Below are 25,251 nucleotides of genomic sequence, written 5' to 3'. Positions count from 1 at the left end.
CTGACTCTGCCTCCCTGCCCCCATTTTTCTCCTCTCACTTCCTTCTCTGTCATCGTGAATCTCTTGTCATCTGTTGTCATCATTCCTTGTGTCATCTTGAATCTCCTCTCTTTCCTTCGTTCGTCATACCCAAAGTTAACTGCAATGTCCTTTGAACTTTTCGACTTTCCCTTCCATCTTCCATCACCAACAATTAGCTCAAGTCTTTGTGTGCCCCTATTGCATTCTAATTTCTCCACCAGATGCCCTGTCCTGAATCTTCCTACTACCCAGCTTCCATATTATTAGCCTGCTTAGTTCCACAGAGCACTGACTTTTTCCCCTCCACATTTCTTCTTCCCACTAACACCTGGACCCTGTCTCCAGGAAAACAACACACTCCCCATCCTGACTTTGAGTGCACTGCTCACTCTCCATCTTTCTCTCGCACAACTCTATTCTCTATTTCAAGATGACCATTCTTCATATAGGCTACTCCTGACTCTAAGCATTTCCATGTGCTATGACCATTCTTGGAATTTCCGTCCTTTGCTTCTACTCCTCTTTAATTCTTCTTATCCCAGAGGTCTCAAGTCATGTCTTGGGTTTCTCATGGACCATCTCTTCACTATACAGATGGCATGGCTTCTCTATACTCCCTCAGCCACTGCTGTTAATTCTTGATCTTGATGGATTAATCAACTATTTGTGAGAAAACATGAGACAGAGAATATGTGACCAAGAGCACGACATATTGTTGTATGAGCATGCATTATAGAACAACTGAAGTGATTCGAAAAAGAATCCATGAGTCCCACACTGATTGTATAGATTAATGCATAGATAAGCAATTAAAAGGGAAAGGAAAATCTCTATAGAAGAATGCCAACTAATAAATGTAGAGGGAATGATATAAATAGAAAATCCTAATAAAAGACCACCATTAAAATATTCAATTCAGTCAAGAATCATCAGTGGATTGTCAAACCATAAAGGGAAAGACAGTTGGGGAACAGGATATTCACACAATCCCATAAATATTATACGACAGATTACTTACTAACTACAAAAGGAAAAGGTACCTTTACAAAGGTGGATACTACCTTTCTAAAGTGATAATATCAATGATATTAGGGCAAACCAACTTTATATATCCCCAATGTGAGGCACCAAGGAAGACACAATAGTGCCCTTCTAGTGCCTGGGCTAAAAATGTCTAACCTGAAGATAATCATGAAGAAGGAGTCAGAAATACACATTTTGATGGACCTTCTGCAAAACAACTGGCTTAGACGCTTCAAAATTGTCATCGTCATGTAGACAGTGTAGAACGTAGAGAAACATTCTAGATTAAAGGAGATGGGGGAGATATAACAACTAAATGCAATGCATTGGATTTTTGATTTAAACCAAATAAATGCTATAAAGGACATTATTGGGACAATCGAGGAATTTTGACGATGGATGTATATCAGGTAACTCTATTGCATCAGTGTTAAACTTCTTGTGTGATAACTCTACTGTGGTTATGTGAAGGAAATGTCTTGGATCTTAGCAGATGCATGCTGCAGTGTTTATCTGGTGTTTATGGGTGTCACAGTGTCTGCAACTGATTCTTAAATGACTCACTGGGAGAGAGGGCTCGAATATGGCAAAACGTTAACAATTGATGAATCTTATAAAGAAGCAAGAATGTCTGAGACCGTGTAGGAGAAAATATGTGTGTGTGTGTGTGTGTGCGTGTGCGTGTGTGTGAGAGACAGAGAGAGAATTATGACATTGTGTTTGAGAGGGTGTGAGTATAAGGGAGAGAGTGGATGAGAAGGAGTAAAATAATATTTGAGTGAGTCTGAGAAAAAGAAAGACTGCGAAGTAGAAAAATTGGGGGGAGAGAAAGCACCTAATATTTCGGGACAAACTGGCTCTAGGTGAGCCCAAAGGTCTGCTTGGGTCACTGACCTGTTCGGATGCAGCCCACGATCACCAGCCACCACTCAGGCACTCGAGGCAGAATCAAGGCTAGATGGTCTCCCTCCTGGAGGCCACAGGTCTGTGTGAAGACGTTGGCTGCACGACGGGTTAAGTCTGTCATCTCTCTGAAACTCCACTTCACTTCATCCCCTTGATTATTCACCCACCACAGGGCTGGGTTTGGACCTCTCTTGCCTTCCTGGTTAGGATCATATGCTACATGTTATTTCCTGATTCAAAGGAAAGGGGCACTAATGTGGCCAATCCACTACCACAGTCACGTTCCACTGTGAGTGTAGCTCAAGGTCTGAGATCCCATTTTAAAGCATTTATAGCGCCAAGAGAAGTTGAGGGGAGGTGTGATCCAGCCAACGTCTTCGGGTCTACTGTAACCCCCTCTTCTTAAGTCACATAAAACCATGAAGAGCCTTCATGTTACTTATTGAAGACTTACAATTTTATTCCCCATGTGTCTGTCTTAGTTCCACATGGACAGTAGGTTACTCTCTGTGCCTCAGTTTTCTCACCTATGAAAAAGGTATAATAATACTACCTAGACTGTAGTAAAGTTCAAATTAATTATTTTAAAAGGTCAAGTGTGTATAACAGTGTCTGGCATATAGTAGGTGCTCAATAAAATTACTGTTATTATTATTACAACAAAATAAAAGAGGATAATTTAATTCCTGAATATTTGGGGAAATTATTTTTTAAATTAAGGTACCTCTAGAGGTGCAAGAAGTCAGTCCTGGAAGGTCCAGGGCCTTTTTCCCTCACAAAAACATCAAGTAAACAACAATAGACTAAGATGGCTTTGGGAATTTAGAAAAGAGTCACAAATCCACAGCAACCAACAAATGCCCAAACAATAAAAAGTCATAACCAAAATGGTAAGAAATTTTGTGGTGTTTTTGCTTATTCTTGCACCACCCGCTCTCTGATGTGGTACAGTGTAGTCAGAGGAAGCCACCCAATTCCCAGCCCCTCCCCTGGGATAGATGCAAAAGATTGAAACTTGTGTGCAACATTCTAGCTTGTCTGGAGGCGGCCTTAGGCACTGGTTTCTGTCTTGACTGACTTGGAGCTCAGATGGGTATGATGGCATATTGGAGGTATCTGAAAACAGTGGCAGATGTCACAGTGTGTGGAAACTGTAGACCTGTGGTTACCTATGGATTAGAGACTACAGACAAAGAAAGAATAGAACATTTAAGTCCCCCAGAAGAAACAGACTTTTAAGAAAGTTAAAATGTTAAAGAGCAGCGAAAACTAGAAAAAAAAAAAAAACCCACACACATGGACAGGACCAGGAAAGACACATGCCAGAGAAGACCTTAAGTTTTCGTACTGAGCAGATTATAGAAGGTCTATCCCTGCATGGAGCCAGGCTGCAAAGACTGAGAGAGGAAGCTATTTTTTTTAAATATGCAATTTTTAACAACAGATCACAAGGTCTACAAAGAAAAAGAGAAGCAGGCTATTCGAAGTAACAACTTGAATCTCCAGGAACTGACCCTAAAGAGACATAGGCTGCAGTTACTAGGCAAAGGTTTTTAAATGACTGTCTTAAATACACTGAAAAAGCTAAAGGAAAACACAAAGAACTAAAGCAAATCAGGAAAATAATATATGCACAAAATGAGAATATCAACAAAGAGGTACAAATTATAAAAAGAACCAAACAGAAATTTTGGAGCTGAGAAATATAATAAATGAATTGAAAACTTCACAAAGGGACTCAACAGCAGACTTCAGTAGGCAGAAGAAAGAATCAGTACACTTGAAGACAAGTCATCTAAAATTAATGAGTCAGAAGAACAAAAAGAAAAATACAAGAAGAAAAATAAACAGAGCCTAAGAAACTTTTGGGCCACAATCAAATAGACCAATATACACATTATGGGACGATCAGAAGAAGAAAAAAGAGAGAAAATGGAGCATAGAACGTATCTGAAGTAATAATGGCTAAAAACTTCTCAAATTTGAGAAAGGCATGGAGAGACAAATACAAGAGGCTCAATGGACTCCAAGTAGGAAAACCCAGACACCCACAGAGAGACATTACAATCAAACTACAGGTGGCAAAGACAAAGAGAGCATCTTAAAAGCAGCAAGAGAAAAGTGACTCATCAGGTGAAATTCTTAATAAGATTACCAGTGGACTGAAGACCAGAAGGCAGTGAGATTATATATTTAAAGTGATAAAGAAAAAAAAACTGTCAACCAAAAATTCTATATCTAGCAAAATTGTCCATCAAAAATGAGGGAGAATATGTATGGCTGAGTTGCTTCACTGTGCACATGAAACTATCACAACATTGTTAATCAGCTATACTCCAATATAAATTAAATAGTTTTTTAAAAATGAGGGAGAAATTAGGACATTCTCAGATTAAAAAAAAACAACACTGAGGGAGTTCATTATCCTTAGACTTTCCCTATAAGAAATGCTAAAAGGAGTTAAGTTGAAATGAAAGGATATTAGAGAGTAACTTAAATATAAAAGTATAAAGTTCTTTAATAAAGATAGATACAAAGACAAATATAAAAACAGTATTGTTATAATTTTGGTTCATAACTTCACTTTTTATTCTTTCACTGTATGGAAACCACAAAAGCATAAAAAACAATTATAAATCTATGTTAATTGGTAGACAATATGTAAAGATATAGTTTGTGAAATCAATAACATAATATAGGAAGGTGCAAGGGAACTGGAAAACAGTAGGGTTTTGTATGTGAATGAAGTTATGTTGTTATTAGTTTCAATTGAAGTGTTATAATTTGGAATGTTATATGTAATCCCCATGGTAATCACAAAGAAATTATCTACAGAATATTCCCAAAAGGAAACGAAAAGAAAATCAAAACATATCACTACAAAAAATCAACTAAACACAGAAGAAGGCAGTAAGGGATGAACTGAGAGACACAAAAGCTGTGACATCAAGGAATCAATTAACAATATGGCAATAGTCAGTCCTCCTTATCAGTAATTACTTTTAATGTAAGTGAATGAAATTCCCCAATCAAAAGAACTAGATTGGCAAAATGGACAAAAAACTCAGAATTCAACTATATGCTGTCGACAGAATTGTTACCTCCATGTGATGGAATATGATAAAACCGATCAAAAAACTTTCAGAATATTTTTGCAATAAAAATCTTATAATACAACATCAATTTAGAAAAGGAAAACCACATTTACATTAAATCCAAACTTATATAATAGTATCCATTCATTCATTCAATATATATTTGCCAAGTTCCCATTATTTCTTAGGTATTGTTCTTAGACCAAAAGGATACAATGGTGAACAAGACATATATATACACATGTATGTAAAATTTTAAATGTTTATGGACAATTTTCATTTTCTTGTTTAAATCAAGTCTTTTATTTTCCCCAAGTAAAACGATTTTTTAAAGTTTTTTTAATTCCCCCAACAAAGCATGTTCAGAGTAAAAGTTCACGCAAGGCACAATCTTACTAACAGAAAAATTTCTTATGAACAGAAAAATTTCTTCAAATTTCTCAACACATTGTCACTTCCTGAAGGTCAACACTGATAACTGCTTGGTGTATAATCTTCCAGAAATTATTTCCCACATATGTGCAAACATGATCGTACCATCTTTGCCTCATATGATTGGAACAAAAGAGTGTGTCTCACCTTAGATAAGACTTATATACATATATACATACATACACACACACACAGATATATGTATATACATATATTCATATCTATGGAAAAATCAGTGCTATGAAAAGAAATATTCTCCAACAGATTAAGGAATGTTAGCAAGTATAAACGACTAGTTGTGCACTGTCTATATAAGGGGAACAGATTATATAATTTCTATATGAGTTTACAAAATGATAGAAAGTTTGGCGTATCAAGGTGAAAACAATTGTTTTAATTCAGATAAAAGTTTAGACTCTTAACTCTTGCAACTTGAAGAAGATATTGCTTAAGGATTTACAGTTTGGGGGGCTCAGAATTAATCTGATAATGTGATATTAAGATTAGCATGTTTTCAAGAAGAAAAAACACAACCTTTAAACTGGATATGAGATTTACAGTTTTATGCAGTGAAGTTTGAAGCCAATGGAAATTGAGAAATAGATCTAAAAAATAAAACACTAAGTCAGCAATAAAAAGGAATGAAGAAGTAATACACAAGACAGTATGAATGAATCTCAAAAACATGCTGAGTAAAAGAAACCAGACACAAAAGAGTGCATCTTATATTATTCCATTTCTATGAAACCCTAGGAAAGAGAAATATAATGGCTAGTGACAGCAAATTAGTGTCTACCTGGGGCTCAGGGTGGGGATGGGGGGGTATTGACTAGGAAAGGACAAAAGGAAATTTTTGAGGTGGTAGAAATGTTCTAAAACTTATTAAACTTTCACATAAAATGTGTGAATTGTATTCTAGGTAAATTATAGATCAAAACAGTTGATTGAAATAAACAAAAACCTACATAGCTACTCCTTGTTAATCTCTAAAATATACTTCAAAGAAGGAAAACGGGAAAGTAGATCAATTACTCATGTGATTGATGAATGAGATGATTCTTTTTGAATGTTAAAACACATAAGAATTTATTGCCAATAGAAAGGGCTTGCTTCATTTTTAATTAAAATGAAATACAAGTAGAATTTCTATAATTTCTGTAAATTAATGATAGAATATGATAGATTTCATAGAATTTAAATCCTAACTGACATAGATAAAACACTTTCCCCAACAATGATATAACTCACATTCTCTTCCATTGCATTTGGAATGTTTACTAACCTCCAGAAATTTCAAAAGTCAGAGTATACTTTTTGACCACAATAGAATTAAGCTAGAAGTCATTAACAAGAAGACAATGAGAAACCCACCTCAACTATCAGGAAACTCACCGATACAGTTCTATGTAATCTATGGGCCAGAGAAGAATCAAAAGGCAAATAAAAAATATTTTGAACTTAATGATAATAAAATATGACATATCAAAATTTGTATAATGTACCTAAGAGGAGTGCTAAGTGGGAAATTTATACTTTTAATGCATATATTGGAAAAGAAGGAAGGCTTAAAAGTAAGGACATAAGCTTCCATTTCAAGAAGCTAAAAAAAGAATAACAAATTAAATCAAGGGAGGATACAAGAAAAGAAATAATAAAGATAACAGTAGGCATCAATCAGATGGAGAGCAAATACACAATAGAGAATATCAGTAAAACCAAAACTGGTTCTGAAAAGATTTGTAAAATTGGTAAACTCCTAGGAAGACTTATCAAGTAAAAAAAGAGAATAAACATATTAAAAATATCAAGAATAAAAAAGTGTACATTGTTATAAATCTTACAGACATTAAAACAGAAATAATGGAAATATTAATACCTTTATGTCAAAAAATAACTTTATGACATTTGGAATGAAATAAACAAATTGCTAAAAAATGTTAACTTTCCAAAGTTGATGAACAGAAATCTTAAAAACCTCCTATCTATTAAAAAAAAAGTTAAATCCATTACCAAAAGCTCTTCTGCAATGAAAACCCCAGATTTTATGTCTAAATATTTCAATATGAATGCTAGTGTGTTAAGGGTTTGACCTGAAAAGCTGCTGGGTTTTGTTTTTTTTAGGAAAACAGTGATAATTATATTTCAATTATATCTCAATAAAACAACAACAAAAAATTAGTGATAACTTTTAAATTCTTTATCAAAGCATTTAGAATAGTACCTGGTACATAGTAAATGTTTGTTAAATATGTACTGAATGAATAAATAAAAAAACAACAACTCTGGAATCTAAAGAAGGAATAATAAGGAATTTCAGGGTTAAATTAAATCTAAAGATGACCCCAATCACGGTGGGCCAACCCCAACTCCAGGTGCCCCAACCCCATGGCCAGCTATCCCAGGATCCAGCTTCACCCATCAGTGAGCCAAGATCAGCCCTGGAACATCCCAGGCCACATGGCCAGCCACATCAGGAACCATCCCTGGCTACAGGCTGGCAACCACTACATGAGACAGGAAATGTCAGCCAACCAGTCTGGGGGCCAGCCTTGACTACCAGTGCACCCACGGTAGTTGGCCATGCCACAACAGAAGGGCCCACATAGCCCACAGAGGGGGGGGACCCTAGAGCATATAACCCTAGAGCATATAACACTGGTGACCAGAGGGGAGTGTGCTGCTGGGCCCATAGGACATCTCCTACATTAGGCCACTTCTCCAAGATAAGGAACCACTTATGTAGGAATGTTAAAAAGCAAAAGTAATAAAATCATCTATACCCACGATAAGTAGTTAATGGATATGCAAAAGAAAAATATGTAAAATATGTCATCAAAAACAACACACATGGGGAGGAACAGTAAAAATATAGGGTGGTTAGAATGCATTTGACCTTAGGAGATCATCAACTTAAAAAAAAAACATATATATATATATGTCATGATAACCACAAACCAAAAACCTATAATAGGTACACACACAGAAGAGTGAAAGAAATTCAAGCATAATACTAAACATGGTCATCAAATCACAAGGGACGAGAGGAAAAAAAGAAGAAATGAACAAAAAAGGAACTACAAAAACAATCAGAAAACAACAAAATGGCAATAACTATATACTTATCAATAATTACCTTAAATATAAATGGATCAGTATTCCAATCAAAAGACATAGAGTAGCTAAATGGATAAAAAAAAAAAAAACAAGACCCATTATATCCTGCCTACAAGAGGCTCACTTCAGATCTAAAGTCACACACAGACTGAAAAAGTCGGGGGATGGAAAAAAGTATTCCATATAAATGGAAGTAAAAAAAAAAAGCTGGTGTGACAATACACATATCAGACACTACACTTATTGAGCAATATTTATTACTAAATCACATCAGAAGGTGGTAAGAAGAATTTGTTCCTGTCATGATTTTTGCCCAAACAAACAGAAGTCAATGTCACAGATGCTGTACTCATCTCTCCTGAGACATGAAGTGGAGAATCACACTATCAAAAGAGGAAAGATGGAGCGTTGTACGTTGCTTACTTTTCTATCCCTATCTTATCTAGAATAGTGTTTGGCACATGTTAGGTACTCATTAAATCCTAACTGAATGAATGAATGCAGTATCAAAGAGACAGAATGAATGATTTTGGACATGAACGTGACCTCTCATGAATAGATTTGGGAGGCTGCTCCATGAATCAGTTGGAGTGTAGTATCCTTGGAGCCTAGAGTAATATAGAGTTCAACTCCCAAGGATAGTCAGGGGTTGTAAATTGGTGGCCTGAATGAGTGACTATATTCCACCCCTGGATGTATGTTGCCTGGCTTATGCTAAAAAAAGTTACATTAAAATGTTGTCTTTCTAACTTAACATTTTTAAAAAGTAAAATGTGTTGAAAATTGAGTCAAAATCAATTCTATTTGTTATGGTTTGGGTTGTGTTGTTGATTAGGCTACGGATCAGTTTCTGAATGACGCTTGTTAAGTTGTAAGGGGAGGCCCAGAAAGCCAGAGTGGACTATGGTGGCGTGCCCTCTAGAAGGTCTTCCATGGGAGCAGCATCAATCCATACAGTGCTCATACGGCAAGTTTCAAAATTAATGTATCCCACAAAGGTGTACTGAGGGATTGCTAGGTGTCAGACACCATACGTCACTAGAGAGACACTGATGATGATCAAGGCAATTGGAAAAGTAAAAACAGACAGATCAGAACTGTTGTGAGAATGAATGTAATGGGGTGGAGATGCTGGGGGTAGGAGAAGTTTGGAGATATGGAGGAACTGACAATGACCCAACAAAGACGCGGCATTCCCTGGGCAAATATTTACATGGTGATAATCTCCAGGGGTTGATGTGTGAACTAATAAGGACTTTATGAAGACAAATACAGAAAAAAAAATGATGACCTCTCCAGACATTTCTCATGATTCAAAAGGTCTAACCAGAGTTTTGGTCTGGGCAGTGATGAAAGTCAGTTTGTAGTCTGAAGGCAGAGATGTTTGGACGTCATCAGATTGTGAGACCAGGTTAAACAGTGGATTATAGAATCAGACAGCCTGGACCCAAATCCTGCTCCTTCACTTAATAGGTTTGTGAATTCTGCAGGTTATTTGACCCCTTGGAACCTCAGTTTCCTCAACTGGAAAATGGGGATGATTAAAGTGTCCATCTAATCAGAATAATAAGTGCAAAGTGCTTGACATGGCACATGAAAAAGGGCTCTCCATAACTGAGGGCTCTATTTTCCCTGGAGTTATTATGGAAATTCAGAAAAAGGAAAAAGATGGAGGTAGGAAAAAAGTCCCTATGAAAGGCATGTAAGCTTTGAATACTAACATATGAATGTATGTTCATGGGAAATTAAAAATACATCAACTCTCTGACTCCGTCTTAGGCGAATTCTTTCTTCTGTACAAAGACAGTGTTTAGTGGGTTTTCACAATGTGGACATTACCAGCTGGGACTTAGTAGCTGGAACACCACCCACTGTCTACCCCAACTCCTAGTGTCACCACTGCCCCCCTCTTGGTCTGTCTCTTGGTAAAAGACAAACAAAGAACGTGCAGTTTTCTGCAGAGACCACAGGGACAGGATTCTCTGGACACACCCTAAAGCCACACGCTCAAGTAGGTAGTTGATAGGGAAGACTCCAGATGTACTTGCCATCCTCATAGGAAGATAGATGACATGATTTTGTTACATGGTCAGATGTTCATGTGCACAGTCAGGTTGCCTGTACCCTCCCTCTCGGTGTAACTGAAGTCAAGCCCAAGTGTGATGAGATGAATTCTAGTTAGACTCACAGTTCCAGTAGTTGAAGGTGAGAATCCAGACCAACATCAACTTGCTGACCTGTGATTAGAACTTGACACTTGGTCACAGTTAACCTGACTGTGTACCAGACACTTTCACCTGCTGTCTTGTTTCTTAAATGAGATTATCCCCATTTCACGGATAAAACCACTGGGGCTCAGAAAATTGAGGAAGTGTCCAGGCTGAGAATTGAAGCCCAAAACATAAGCTTTTCATGATACTTGTAAGCTTAGCCAGAAGCCATTCTTAGTTCTGTGCCCCTCAACCTACTAGGAGCAAGAGGTTAATCCTGTTCTCAACCCCAGCATGGGTGCCTCCTTACCTTCTCCATTTGAGTCCAGTAGTCCAGTACATCACTTGCAAAGTTAAATTCCTCAGGTGTATCATAGTCATTCCATCTTGGGGCTCCAGCTCCCGACAAAGACTGGCAGCGCAGGTACTGAGGGGCAGGGTAGAAGCCACAGCGGGATCTGTGGATGTCCCAGAGGACCCGGAACTTCATCAGCCATCGCATGGTGGAGCAGTCCTCAGGAAGCAGGCACAGAATTCTCAGGCCACCACCTGCCTTGAGAAGAGACGGCTAATACGTCAGTCATTAGAGCAGGAACTTCTTCCACAAAATGAAGGCACATTCCTGGTTAACTGCTAGAGTGATAACTTTGTTTCAGCTCACTGGAATTTGGAAGGCACACCTTACTGATTTAGGTGGGGATTTCTCTTCCCAGATGAGGCCAAAAATGATGGGGAGGGGCTATCGCTACCAGGTAAGGTTGGCACATATTTCTGAGGGTCTCCTTCTCTTTTTGTACCCCCTGGGATGGCAGACATGTGGTCATCCCCCTTTCGGTAGAAACTCATCATTTTGAAAGTCCTGTACCTCATGTTATCCTTGCTCTGGAGACCTCTCTTCCCACCGAGCCCAAATGTATGGTTCTCATGGAAACTAACGTATTTTTAGATGATTCCACCCCCTGTTCAAAGTTGACTGGTCCAGAGCTGAGCAGTCATTTCCCACGATTTTTTAATCTAAACTGGGCTAATCATAATCCGTCTCCAAAATCTGTGTGTGTGCTTGTTACCAAAGGGTACATAAGGCAGTCTCTCCTTGGTGGAAGCCACGAAATGCACACTTTGGAAACTGTCGGTGGCTATAATTCCTGTCATGTGGAGATAACTGCTCTGCATGAGTGAAGAAAACAAGGAAGATTTCAGAGACATGGAAATAAGGGGCAGAGAGTATCTCAGAGGCATGCAAGTCTCTGGTTCAGAACTATTGTTCCTGAGGCCCGTCTGCATCTCTACTCCTGTCTTGGTAATATCCTGTCCTGAATTCTATGAGCCAACAGTTTTTCCTGCCTGAGATTGGGTTTCTGTCACTTGAGACTCTAAGAATATTGACAAATATGCACCAGCACACTCAGGACAGAGGAGGCTAATATCACAGCACCTTCCTTACTGGACTGGGATCTGGCCTCGGGGTTTTCCCCAGGACAGCATTCCTGGTAGCTATTACCAATCCATCACTTGACCTGTGAAATAAAGTTTCTTTGCCACTCCAGATCCCAACAAATGCTTCTAACATGGGAGCAGAACGCTCATTGATTAGGATGCTTCTTGAAGTTTGATTGTGAAAATTGGCTTAAGCTAGAACTTCTGTTCTGTGAGAAGAAAGCCACTTCACAGATAGCTCTGAGGTTCAAGCACTTCATCACTGCCAACAATTAAGCCTCCTCCCCGTTTCAGCAATAAGGTAATACTGTTTGACAATAGCCCCATAAAAGAGATCAATAAAACTTGACTCAACTTATTTTCAACCTGTTTAGACGCAATAACCAAACCCCAATTAATTCTGATGCTGCCCTCGGAACCCTGCTGCTGTCTGCAGAAAAGAGGACAGATATGGGAAATCTTCATCCCTTAGAGTTTCCTTGTCTGTGTGGATCCTTAGACCACATGAACTGAAGTATGTCCCCTTCCTTCTTAGTGCCTGTCAATAAACAGTACTGTCTTTTGTTCAGAGCACTTAAGGGAAGAAAGACCCTAAGAAAATCAGCTGGCCCAGACGTTTGACCCTCATCCTTTGGAGGAAAAAATTTGAATTGCCAATATTTAAAATTTGGGAGATTTCATTAAAAATGTGAATTGAAGATTTCTCTTGAAAACTCAGAAGGCCTGGCAACACTGGGCCTTTATTTCAACCTGGCACCAACTGGTTGGAGCTGAAAATTAAATGGAATGTTGTCCAATTCAGCAGGGTTTCCACTACTCCCTATGTTGTTACAGCTACTTGCTACTGCACTTACTGTACCTATCCAGCTCTTGTCGACATTTGAGCTTAAAACCCCCATTCTAGGCCAACATCCCAAGAGGGACAGGGATTTCCCCAAGGTTTCAAGGCAAGTTTAGTAGCAGAGCTAGTTCTAAAACCTGCTTTTCCTGCTATTTTTTCCAACACATAGCTCTCTCCACAGGCATGAGCTCATTGAGAGCAAGAAACCAGACTCAGTTGCTATTTTTATACACAGGTGTTTACATCACTGCAGGATCCTCCTTAAAATACTCAAGGACAGTGCAAACAACCCCTTAATAAGTGGCTAAAAACCAAAACAACAGCAAGAGAAATAATGAGGAAATTAATTAATCCTTTATTATGGGCTGAATTGGGTCCCCTCAAAATTCATATGTTGAAGTCCTAACCCTCAATACCTCAGAATGTGACTGTATTTGGACATAGAATCTTTAAAGAGGTAATTAAGTTAAAACGAGGTCATTATATGGACCCTAATCCCATATGACTGGTACACAGTGCCTTGAAGAGTTCTTGCAACAGAGCTTTGATTTCACAAGCATTTGGACTGAAAAGCTGTTTATTTTATGAGGCACCATCCTTAGCGTGTTATAGGGGATCCTAGAGCTACAGAGCCAGGTTTGGCTCCACTGGGTACCAGCTGAGTGATCTTGACCACCATTCATGTCTCCAAACTTGAGAGCATCGTAGTAACGCCCACTATCTGGCTTCCACAAGGATTAGCAAGATAGTCAATATAAATCACTTTGCCAGCACTGAGTCTGATACAGAATAAGGCCTCAGTAAATGTTGAGGTGCCTTCTAACTCCCAGCAAATTCTGAGGCCAGCCCCTTCCATGTTAAATATTAAAAAGATATATTTTTTTTTCTTTTTTTTTTTTTTTTTTTGCGGTACGCTGGCCTCTCACTGCTGTGGCCTCTCCCGTTGTGGAGCACAGGTTCTGGACGCGCAGGCTCAGAGGCCATGGCTCACGGGCCCAGCCGCTCCGCGGCATGTGGGATCTTCCCGGACCGGGGCATGAACCTGTGTTCCCTGCATCAGCAGGCGGACTCTCAACCACTGCGCCACCAGGGAAGCCCTAAAAAGATATTTTTTAATAAAAGGCATTCACCTTATATACTGTGAACAAACTTCTGCATAATGGAGTTTTCTTTCCAGTGTCTAACTTCTGGATCTTTTTTACCCCTCTCGGTACCCTCCTCCCACAGCCCACCACATTCAGAGCTGTCTAACATTAAATCAATCACCCGTGTGCCGGCCACGGTGCTAGGCATATCACATGTATATTCCCATTGAGACCTCTCTCTCTCGATATCACCATCCTCATTTTGCAGTAAAGGAAAAGAAGTGTCAGAGAAGTTACAAGATATGCTCAAGGGCTGTAAGTGGCACTGCCAGAATTTGAAATTGGGTCTTCAGATTTTAAGTTCAGTATATACTTTACTGCCCTGTGGCAGATAAACACACACATATAAACACCCACCCACCCAAAGAAGCTGTCATTCACCTCCATCTTACCTGGTACTGTCTAGGAAACACTGGGGTTAGGTCTTGGATGGGGACTTTGCGGGTTCAGTTCTCTCTGATCAGAAGTTCAGTTCTCTCTGTGCACACAACAGAACCTGGTTCCTGGCCACAGCTGGGGTGGAGAACTTGGCAGGAATTGAATGATTCAGAAGGGGGAGGAGATGCTCACGTATAACAGGTCAGAAAGCAATCACAAGCCCTCATGGAGAGAAAATCGGTTAGAAAAACTATATAACGTAATCTCCAGTTATGGTAGGGAGGCCTTGCAGTGTGAATGAACAGATACAGCCAAATGGAGCACTTTCACAAGTTCTCTGTAGCTAACCTGCTCCCCTCTGCCAGTCCCAGGTCTCCAATGTTCTCGTTTCAATGACAGTCAGGTGGCAGCGTTGCCTAGTAGTTAAGGCCTGTGATCCGAGGCAGAGAGATTTGGCTTTAAGCGTTAGGTCTGCCGCTTACGCTCTCTTTGACTTTCGTGGACCTCCTTTTTCTACACTTCAGTTTCCTTATCTATGAGATGGGAGTGCTAATAGTGACACCTATTTCCTATGGTTGCTCTTTGTTGTTGTCATTGTTAGTATTAAATGAAATAATTCATGAAACGTACATAACACAGTGCTTGGCATAATCAATGTTGGCTGTTTGTACTAACGTGGAATTCTAAGAGGAACAGTGTGGTGTACTGGCAAGATGCAGGGTCTTTGGAATCCCAAAGTCTTGAGCTTAAGTGCTGGCACAGACACTTGCAAGATGGCCCATGGCAAGCCAGTTACCTCTTCTAACTTTTGTCTTCTCATCTGAAAAGCGGAGGAGTGGGTGGTTGTTAATAAGATTTGTCCCACGGGATCTTTGAAAGGTTTGCAAATGTAAAGTCTGCAGCGTGCCTGGCCCAGGCATGTAGACACTGGGTTGACATTGATGTTGCATTGGATAAGTCCAGATCGTCACAAGTAGTGGCTTGTACTGTTCGTTTTCTTCTAGAGCCATTTTGGGGAGTTGTAAGGGGATGGGGGATGTCTAGTATCCTGGTGCAACTTTCCCAGCACCTTTTGCCTCCCAACCGCCATTGAACCAGGGAGAAAGATACCTCTGCTCAAAGCCACCACCAAAGACTGCTGGAGACAGCTAGAACACCCCTGCTAGGGCTGAGGGGCAAGCCGGGCTTCTGAGGGGTGGGTCTTGCTCTTTCTGGCCGATGCATTCATGGTGAATCCTTGCTCAGGACAGACTCTTATTTTATGGAGAGGAGCAAGTAAGAAGGCAGGGCTGACTGACTGGCCATAGTGAGCTAAAGATTATGGAGTACAAAACACCCTGTTACTCAAGCAGAGGAGGCAGTCACTTTTGAGAAGAGAATGGGGACAGGAGGAAAGTGCACAAGGTGCCCTCTGGATCTCAGTAGATCTCCCGTGTGGAACTGTAATACCAGCATTGTGGTCAAGAAGACAGGCTCTGGGGCCAGGCAGCCTGGGTTTCAGTCTAGCTTTTATCCGTTACCAGCTCTGGGACACTGAGCGAGTTTATTATCCCTTCGTCCCTCAGAGACAGTAGAATTCTCTAAAGATTCCATGTGCACGTCTCTCTCATGTCCAAGCTTCTTCTATAGTGAGGGTGAGCCTATTGAATTCCACTTTTGGACAATGAACTGCAGGTGGAAGTGACACAAGTCACTTCTGGTCTAGGGCATTTAAGAGCTGGTATGAGTTCTCTATATCTTCTCCTGACTCAATTGTCCTGGTAACTGTGTGGGGAGATAGTAGCAACAAAATATGGCAGAGATCCTATCAGCCTAGTTCTGATAGACCCTAGTAGGGCCCTTTCTGCATTACACGTTTCAGATATCACATTCTCTCATACCTTCTGCAGGGCTTGCTGGGACATCTGGGGACCTCGCAAACCCATTGTGGGACGGGCTCTATATCCAGTTCACAGCCCCAGGGGTCACTGTTTCTCTTCTCCCAGGACCCTCTTCTTTTCAGAGTACCTGGGCCCTGCAGGGACGTGGACGATAGAATAGTGCCCATGGGTGGGTAGAGAAGAATGACTGAAAAAAGTCATGACTCCATCAAAAAGCTGGATCTTAGAGTCTGAAAATATACCTGCTCTTCTGAGCAAATGCCCCTGCCCTGCTCACTCCTCCCCTCTCTCTCTCCTTTTGTAGGCAGACTGGCTCTTTTGGTGGACTGAAGTTTTAATTAAGGGTAGCTAAAATTAAACAGCAAAGTTAATCAGCCCTTTCATTGCTCTCTTCTACCTTTCTGTTATCACATCCTGCCTTTTCTCAGTCTTCTTTCTCAATATTGATTATAGGATTCTCTTCCTCTTTATTAAAGTATTGTTGTTCTCCAAGGACTCATGCACACCCAACAGTTTCTCTCATTCCATTTATTCCCTCTCTCTCTCTCTCAATTTCCTAACCACATTAAAATCTTTACTTCCCCCAGAGTTCAAACTTAAATATCCAGCTGATTACTAAATATACACTAACCTCAGTATTTCACAGACAGCATAGATAAATTATCATGACCACAATTGAATTCTGTGTTCCTGCCTCCAAACTTATTCCTCTCAGAGTCTTACAACCACCTCTCCCAGTTTACTTAGTCAAACACCTAGACATCACACTTCTGTGTCTCCTTGCCCTTAACCCTATCTGCCTTACTTAGTCACTAAGTTACCAGGTTCCAAGAAGAAGGAATTCTTCTTCTAAGCATTTCTCTAATTCTCCTTTAATACATTTACCACTCGGTTACCAAGCTAATCATTTAGAAATAAATTGTTGACTGAGTTCATTACTGTCCAGATAAAGTCCAAACTTTTTATCATGTGATATAATGACCACCCCTTCTGATATTTCGCAACTTGAACCTGATGTTGAAATAATATTGAATGCAAGTGAGGTGACTATCCTTTTTCAGGGTAAGTTCCTCCTTCTATCTACAGATAATTGCAGCAATCCGGGGGCAACTTATGCCATCAACACATACACAAGTTAGTTAGTCTGTGAATTCTCTAGAGCTAATGATTATCCAGGGAAGTTATGCACAATATTTACTGGGTCACAGGGACTTGACAATCATTACTTCTTGGTTCTGAAGGTTACTGGGGCATCTTAAAGGCTTTAACTAGACAAAGACAGGAAGAAGGAGGTAGTCTATTTTTATCTCATCATGAAAAAAACAAGAGTCCGTGATTTCCTTGTGCGGGCACATCTTGGAGATATTGCAGGTTCAGTTCCAGACCACAGCAATAAAGCAAATATCGCAATACAGTGACACAACTTTTTCTCAGTTTCCCAGTGCATATAAAAGTTATGTTTACACTATACTGTAATCTATTGTGTGCAGTAGCAATACATCTTTCAAATAGTACATACCTTAATTTAAAAATACTTTATTGCTAAAAAATGCTAACCATCATCTAACAACGCAGGGTTGCCCAAACCCCTCAATTTGTAAAAACCACAATATCTGTGAAGCTCAATAAAGTGAAACAATAAAATGAGTATGCCTGTAGTTATAGTAAGCCAGTCTGAAACGTATTGGCTTAATATTGTGATTTCTATATACAAGCCAAATGGAGGAGATGGAGTGAAGAGAAGAGAAGCAGATTCTGTACTTTGGGTGTCATAGATTTTCCCTAAAAGTATGGGTTCCCAACATCACTCATTCCGGAGCCTGGAAAAGGTAAAGAGATCATAGGATGGGCATTGAGTAAGGAGATGTGATCAAAATCATTCTCACTATAGGAGAAAGATAAAATGTCAGAATGATCAATCTGCTAGATTTAGAATTTTGGGGAGGGTGGGAGGGAGGCTCAAGAGGGAGGGGATATGGGGATATATGTATACATATAGCTGATTCACTTTGTTGTACAGCAGAAACTAACACAACATTGCAAAGCAATTATACTCCAATAAAGATGTAAATAAATAAATAAATAATCTTCAAATACAAAAAAAAATTTGGAATGTGTCAGTTAAAAATGATATTCCCTTCAACAGTGATAAATCCAGATTGTGAAAAAGTTTTGCTATTTGATTAGCAGATTATGTTTCTCGACTAGGACAAACATAAAACTCTGGTGAATTTTAGTGGACTCCAGGAGATGAGTATATCACAGTATATTCACATTCTGGTGGATATTTTATTTTATTTTATTATTGATTTGTAATTAACATACAATATTATATTAGGTTCAGGTATACCACAGTGAACTGATATTTTTATACATTATTAAAAAATGAGGATTTCCCTGGTGGTGCAGTGGTTAAGAATCCACCTGCCAGTGCAGGGGGCACAGGTTCGAACCCTGGTTCGGGAAGATCCCACATGCGGTGGAGCAACTAAGCCCATGGGCCACAACTACTGAGCCTGTGCTCTAGAGCCTGCGAGTCACAACTACTGAGCCCACGTGCCTAGAGCCCGTGCTCTGCAACAAGAGAAGCCACCGCGATGAGAAGTCCACGCACCACAACAAAGAGTAGCGCCCGCTCGCCCCAACTAGAGAAAGCCCGCGCGCAGCAACGAAGACCCAACGCAGCCAAATAAATAATTATTAATTTTAAAAAATGATAAGATGAAAAAAAGATAAAATGATCAACATAATAAGACCAGTTAACATCATCACCATACAAAGTTGTTACAATATTTTGACTACATTTCCTATCTGTACATTACATCCCTGTGACTTATTTTATATCTGGAAGTTTGTACCTATAATTCTGTTCACCTGTTTTTTTCATCCCTCACCAACCCTCATGCCCTCTGGCAACCACCAGTTTGTTCTCTGTATCTATCAGTCTGTTTCTGTTTTGTTTGTGTGTTCATTTGTTTTGTTTTCAAGTTATTACATATTATTCTCAAGTTAATAAAGTCATTCAGCAGTGAAGTGATTCCCTAAGATAGTGGTATCCCGATTGAATACGTACACCCCTCAGTAAAATATTTTTTAACACACTCCCCAATACACGTTTATTTATTTATAAATTATACATATGTATTTATGTGCATCATACAAATATCAAAAATAATTTTAAAGAATGAATAAAAAGTACAGATAATTTGAAGTTCTCCTATTTTCTTTCCCATCCCAGTTGCCCTTCTCACCCTCACTTCTAAGCCTCCTGTCCTTAAAAACTCAGCAACAACAACAAAAAAGAAGACTCTGCAACATTCTACAGAGTTCCCAAGAAACTATAAAGATGCCACAAAATTGACAAAAGACAGAGACTTTGAACTCATGTGATTTTTCAAATTGAAATTTACACATTTGGGGTGACTTTTTCAAGATAAAGGGAATCCTCAATTTAAACAAACAATTTTTGAGGGTCATAACTCCAAAAATGCCATGGATTATTTCTCTAAAAGCTAAGTAAGTAGCTTGTAAGAAACATCTACATAAATATATGATTCAGTCAAATCTTTAATGCAGAACTGGGGAAGATACATCCTTACCTGGTTTGAAAGCTAAGATTTTGAGCTTCAAAGCCATCTTGGAAACACTGGTGTTCTGGACCTAACATTCACTGTATGCATGAAACTCTGAGTAAAAAAAGCTTTCCAGAAAAACCATACAATTATTTTTAAGCAGCTTATCACAAACAACTATTTATCTAATGTAGAAACAAAACTTTCCCTCTAACCAGAAAAGAAGGTACAGATTTTCCCTGCTGAAAAGTGAGGCTTTTTCAGGTCAATGGAGACTTAGAAAACCTAGTGCTACAACTCTGTTATAGAATTCACTACATGCATGACTCAGTGAAGATAATTTTCTTTCACTGGAAAAAAAATGTGCATCAAATTTCTCTCATGGAGCTAGTTAGAAAGATCTAAGTAAATGTAAGGTGAAATCAAGTCTTTAAAGTAGGATCTGGGGAAGATACAAAGTTACCTCATTTGAAAGCTAAGATTTTTGCCCCTTGAAAGCTGCCCACGAAATACTATTTGTGGGTCTACCATTCACTGTATGCATGACTTACTGAGTCAAACTTATTTTTACTGTGAAATTTACCTCAAATTTTCTATTAATACACTATATTTTAGACCTGCCCTGAATGACAAGACTCTTTGTAGACACTTATGCATGAAGAAATGGAGAACAAAGGAACTAGGCATCTTTTCACTATGTTCTCAGTGAGTGTACTGTTGTATTATATATATTCAAGTTTCTTTCCCCATAAAATTGCAGGTTCCATAAGAATGAAGGGCATATAAGAAATTATATGGACAAGACGAGATACCTGGGAAATCCTAAATATCTGTCTCCTTGAACTGAAAGCTCAGGGCAAGGCTTGACCAAGCCCCACTTTTCGGCTTTATACTGCAAATGTAATTTGGTTCATTTTTCAAATTAAACTTTTATTTATTTTTTTTATTGGAGTATAGTTGCTTTACACTGCTGTGTCAGTTTCTGCTGCACAGCAAAGTAAATCAGCCATACATGTACATATATCCCCTCTCTTCTGGATTTCCTTCCCATTTAGGTCACCACAGACCACTGAGTAAAGTTCCCTGTGCTATACTATAGGTTCTTATTAGTTATCTGTTTTATAAATAGTAGTGTATGTATGTGAATCCCAATCTCCCAATTCATCCCAGGCCCCCCATTTCCTCCTTGGTATCCATACGTTTGTTCTCTATATCTGTCTCTATTTCTGCTTTGCAAATAAGATCATCTATACCATTTTTCTAGATTCCACATATATGTGTTAATATACAATATTTGTTTTTCTCTTTCTGACTTACTTCATTTTGTATGACAGTCTCTAGGTCCATCCACGTCTCTGCAAATGACACAATTTCATTACTTTTTATGGCTGAGTAATATTCCATTGTATATATGTACCACATCTTCTTTATCCATTCCTCTGTCGATGGACATTTAGGTTGCTTCCATGTCCTGGCTATTGTAAATAGTGCTGCAATGAATATTGGGGTGCATGTATCTTTTTGAATAATGGTTTTCTCTGAGTGTATGCCCAGGAGTGGGATTGCTGGGTCATATGGTAGTTCTATTTGTAGTTTTTTAAGGAACTACCATACTGTTCTCCATAGTGGCTGTAACAGTTTAAATTCCCACCAACAGTGTAAGAGGGTTCCCTTGTCTCCACACCCTCTTATATGGAAAAGGCTAGGATCAGCCATACGGTAATAGGTTACAGGTGGAGTCATCTGTATGAATTCATGTTTGCCATCATATGCATTCAACTTGTTCCATACAGATAGTGGTTGTTACATGTATATACACAGATTAGTATATAGACACACTCTTCTTTGCACTGTCTGCTGAGATGGCGAAGAATCAAGAACACCTTAGTAGTGATGAGCAGACTGAACTCCCTGATTTAGGTTTTAAATACCATTCTCCAAAAGGAGAAACAAGGGCACTTTGAAGAACTGGCTGATACTAAGACTGAAGCAGGATATGCAAAGTGAGTGCACAGCAACTTTCCTTAGTGCCAGGAAGTAAGGTAGTTCTCAAAAACCAACAAACAAAACAACAAAAAACAAAGACAGGGTGCACAAGCAGGACACTGGAGCTACCTGAAAGAGAACCCAATGGCTAAAGCTGGAACTATTTGAGCAAGAAAACATATAAAGAAGTACTGCGCTATTCTAGAAAACATAAAAGAAATTTCAAGGAGTCCATATGGAGAGAAATAAACATTTTCCATAGAGAAAAAATCTGCACGATTACCTATATACTCAGTCCTCAAAGACAAGAAACATAACTTCCCACTCCTTACGATGTGCACATAGTGATTTAATCAAAGAGAAGGTACACTGTGGACAGAGGAGAAACCAGACCAACACTGCCTCAGCCAGGTGATTAAAGGCAACATCAACAAGTCATCTCGAAAGTAAACACCCTAGAGATGAAGTGATAAGAATGACATTTTGCCCCGTGATCTTCACCCCTCCTTGCCCCAGAAAATAACCCCAGTCTAAACATTTGAAATATCATAAGATATATACCAACTAGGACTGTTATACAAAATACATGAACAATACTCCTCAAAACTTTCCAGATTATGAAAAATATGCCAAGTCTGAACTGTCACAGCCAAGTGGAGCCTAAGGAGACATGATGACTAAATACAATGTGCCAGCTGGGCTGGGTCCTGGAACAGAAAAAGTTAAAACCCACCCAAGCAAATCTAAGTAAAATGTGGACTTTAGTTAATAATATTGTATCAATTTTGGATATTAATTGTGACAAAGTACCAAGTGTTATGACATTCACAATTAGGGTGAACTGAGTCTTAGGCATGTGGAAACTCTCAATACTGTCTTCACAATTTTTTTTTTTTTCTCACAAATCTAAACCTATTATAGGGAATTCCCTGACAGTCCAGTGGTTAGGACTCCACGCTTCCACTGCAGGGGGCACAGGTTTGATCCCTGATCAGGGAACTAAGATCCCACATGCCATGCAATGTGGCCAAAAAGAAAAATTTAATTTAATTTAAATTTAAAAAATAAATCTATTATAAAATTAAGTTTTTAATAATCATTGTTTTATCTTTTTACATGTGATTGCCCATTTACTCCTACTATTAGTTAGTAACTAGTAATTGACACAACTACTCTCATTGTACCCGTTTTATTTAAATACTAGCATTTATGCTGCCATTATGTATACATTAGATCAAGTACTACACAATAATATATAATTCACAGAAACATCCATTTTACCTATTTTATGTTAAAATAATACATATATGCATATAACATTATATTGTGTATTATACAATTATGTGGTTTTCTGGTTTTGAAGTGTCTCTGTAAAGTTGGTCACCATGGATGGTAGACAATATTGAGATTTTAGAGAGTGTATTTCACACCATGGCTGAACATTTTCAAAAAAGGAACAAATAGCCAAGTGATTCATTGTGACTGGCTCAGTTCTGAATAATCCTTGTTTTTATTTTGTTCCCATGAATACCTTTCAGCAGTAACAAACAGAATCAAATATTTCCAATTCAAAGAGATATTCAAAGATTGGCAGAATGTACAGTGAGTTTGAGGGTTTCAGGCTGAAGGAGAAAGAACTGACCATGAGGTGGCAGTAGCATGCAACAAGCTTCATGTGGGCAACTCTGACAAGGTTTGCATGAAGAGAAGTCCATCACAGCAGGAGACCTTCCCATGGCTACTACCCAGAAGCAGAAGGCGGCCAGGCATCTCTCTGGGAAGAGGGGAACTGGAAAGGAAGCTGACGTGCCTAAATTAGGTCCCTGCGCAGCCAGGCTGGGAGTCTCAGAGCACTCAGAAGGGCAGCAGTAGCTTGGGGTCTTGCAGAGCTACAGGGTTGAACTTACCTACAATTAGCAGATGTTGGGCACAGTTTCACGGGATATGAAAATCAGGAACAACGTAAATGACTAAAACTCTCTTACTGAGGCTATGTTTTAAAAAACTCAGTGTATAAAAATTTGAGTTTAGCACCAGGAGGCTTTTGAGCTAACGGGGGATACCAACCCGCCAATACACCAGAGCCATCTTTGGCTCACTGATAGAACATAAATAGAATTGGTTACCCCAAAGATACAGTTTCACACCATGGTCTTTTCTAAAACAAAAGGGTTTAAAAGAATTATTCAAACTCATAATTTACTAGATGATGTTTTCCAGCAAGTGATAAAATCAAGTTAAAGAATATTTTATCTAAGTGACTTAGATTTTGATAAGTTTCATGCAATAACTAATTTACTTCTTAGGAGATCATAAGAATATACTGAAAGTTCAGAATGTTTCTGAGTTAAGAGGAATTATAGGTTATTATACTGCTGATACACAACCATATAGCTAATGATGGATGGAGATATGGCCCTTATATATGTAATAAAATTCAAAAGGAATTTTAAATGTTACTAGGAAGTTAGGTTAGACCCGGAAAATACTGAGAATATAAGAAGAAAAAATACCTCTCCTTTTTCAAATTCGATGAACTGGTGGGATAGTCTCATGTCTAATATACATATATTCAATAAGTACATACACATAAAATATCAAATGAAGAAATAGACTATGATGAAATCAAACCATCCTGATGCAATGAGATTAGATTATATATGTAACTTGTCATTACAGGATGATATTTTCAACTCAGTTGAAAGTTAATAAAGATATATAAAAACCAATTCTGATATTAAATAAAGCCACATGCTCAGTACAAGGCCTATCTCCTTTCTTACAGCAAATGAAACAAGCCTTGAATGTATGGGTGATGAATGTAAAATGTAGGAAGACATATGAATATAATATCTGAATTAGAAAATACGCAAAAAAGAGGGACTTCCCCAGTGGCGCAGTGGTTAAGAATCCGCCTGCCATGCAGGGAACACGGGTTCGAGCCCTGGTCCAGGAAGATCCCACATACTGCGGAGCAACTAAGCCCGTGCGCCACAACTACTGAGCCTGCGCTCTGAGCCATGACTACTGAGCCCACGTGCTGCAACTACTGAAGCCCATGTGCCTAGAGCCTGTGCTCCACAACAAGAGAAGCCACTGCAATGAGAGGCCCGCGCACTGCAACGAAGACCCAACGCAGCCAAAAATAAATAAAAATAAATTTAACAAAAAAAAAGAAAATACGCAAAAAAGAAAAATATAGAAATTGGAA

General features: G+C 38.8%; 1 protein-coding gene across 3 annotated transcripts in view; it reads right to left on the bottom strand.

The window, feature by feature from the left end:
* LOC309973756 (acyl-coenzyme A synthetase ACSM1, mitochondrial) overlaps positions 1-14,721 on the bottom strand; it is a 37,893-nt gene extending 23,172 nt beyond the window's left edge. The window contains exons 1-3 of one of the 3 annotated variants that reach the window (XM_082858171.1): positions 14,617-14,721; positions 11,112-11,369; positions 1,939-2,149 (exon numbers count right to left, since the gene is read on the bottom strand). In XM_082858171.1, the coding sequence (XP_082714297.1) occupies positions 1,939-2,149; positions 11,112-11,303 (403 nt within the window). In that variant the 5' untranslated portion in view covers positions 11,304-11,369; positions 14,617-14,721. Of the gene's footprint in view, positions 1-1,938; positions 2,150-11,111; positions 11,370-14,616 lie in introns of those variants that run through there. The other 2 variants (XM_082858170.1, XM_082858172.1) reach the window with 2 other exon arrangements.
* Positions 14,722-25,251: the final 10,530 nt, after the last annotated feature.

This window comes from Leucopleurus acutus, assembly GCF_964270905.1.
Source record: "Leucopleurus acutus genome assembly, chromosome: 16".
Lineage (NCBI taxonomy): Eukaryota > Metazoa > Chordata > Mammalia > Artiodactyla > Delphinidae > Leucopleurus > Leucopleurus acutus.
This window is presented reverse-complemented; position numbering and strand designations above follow the sequence as displayed.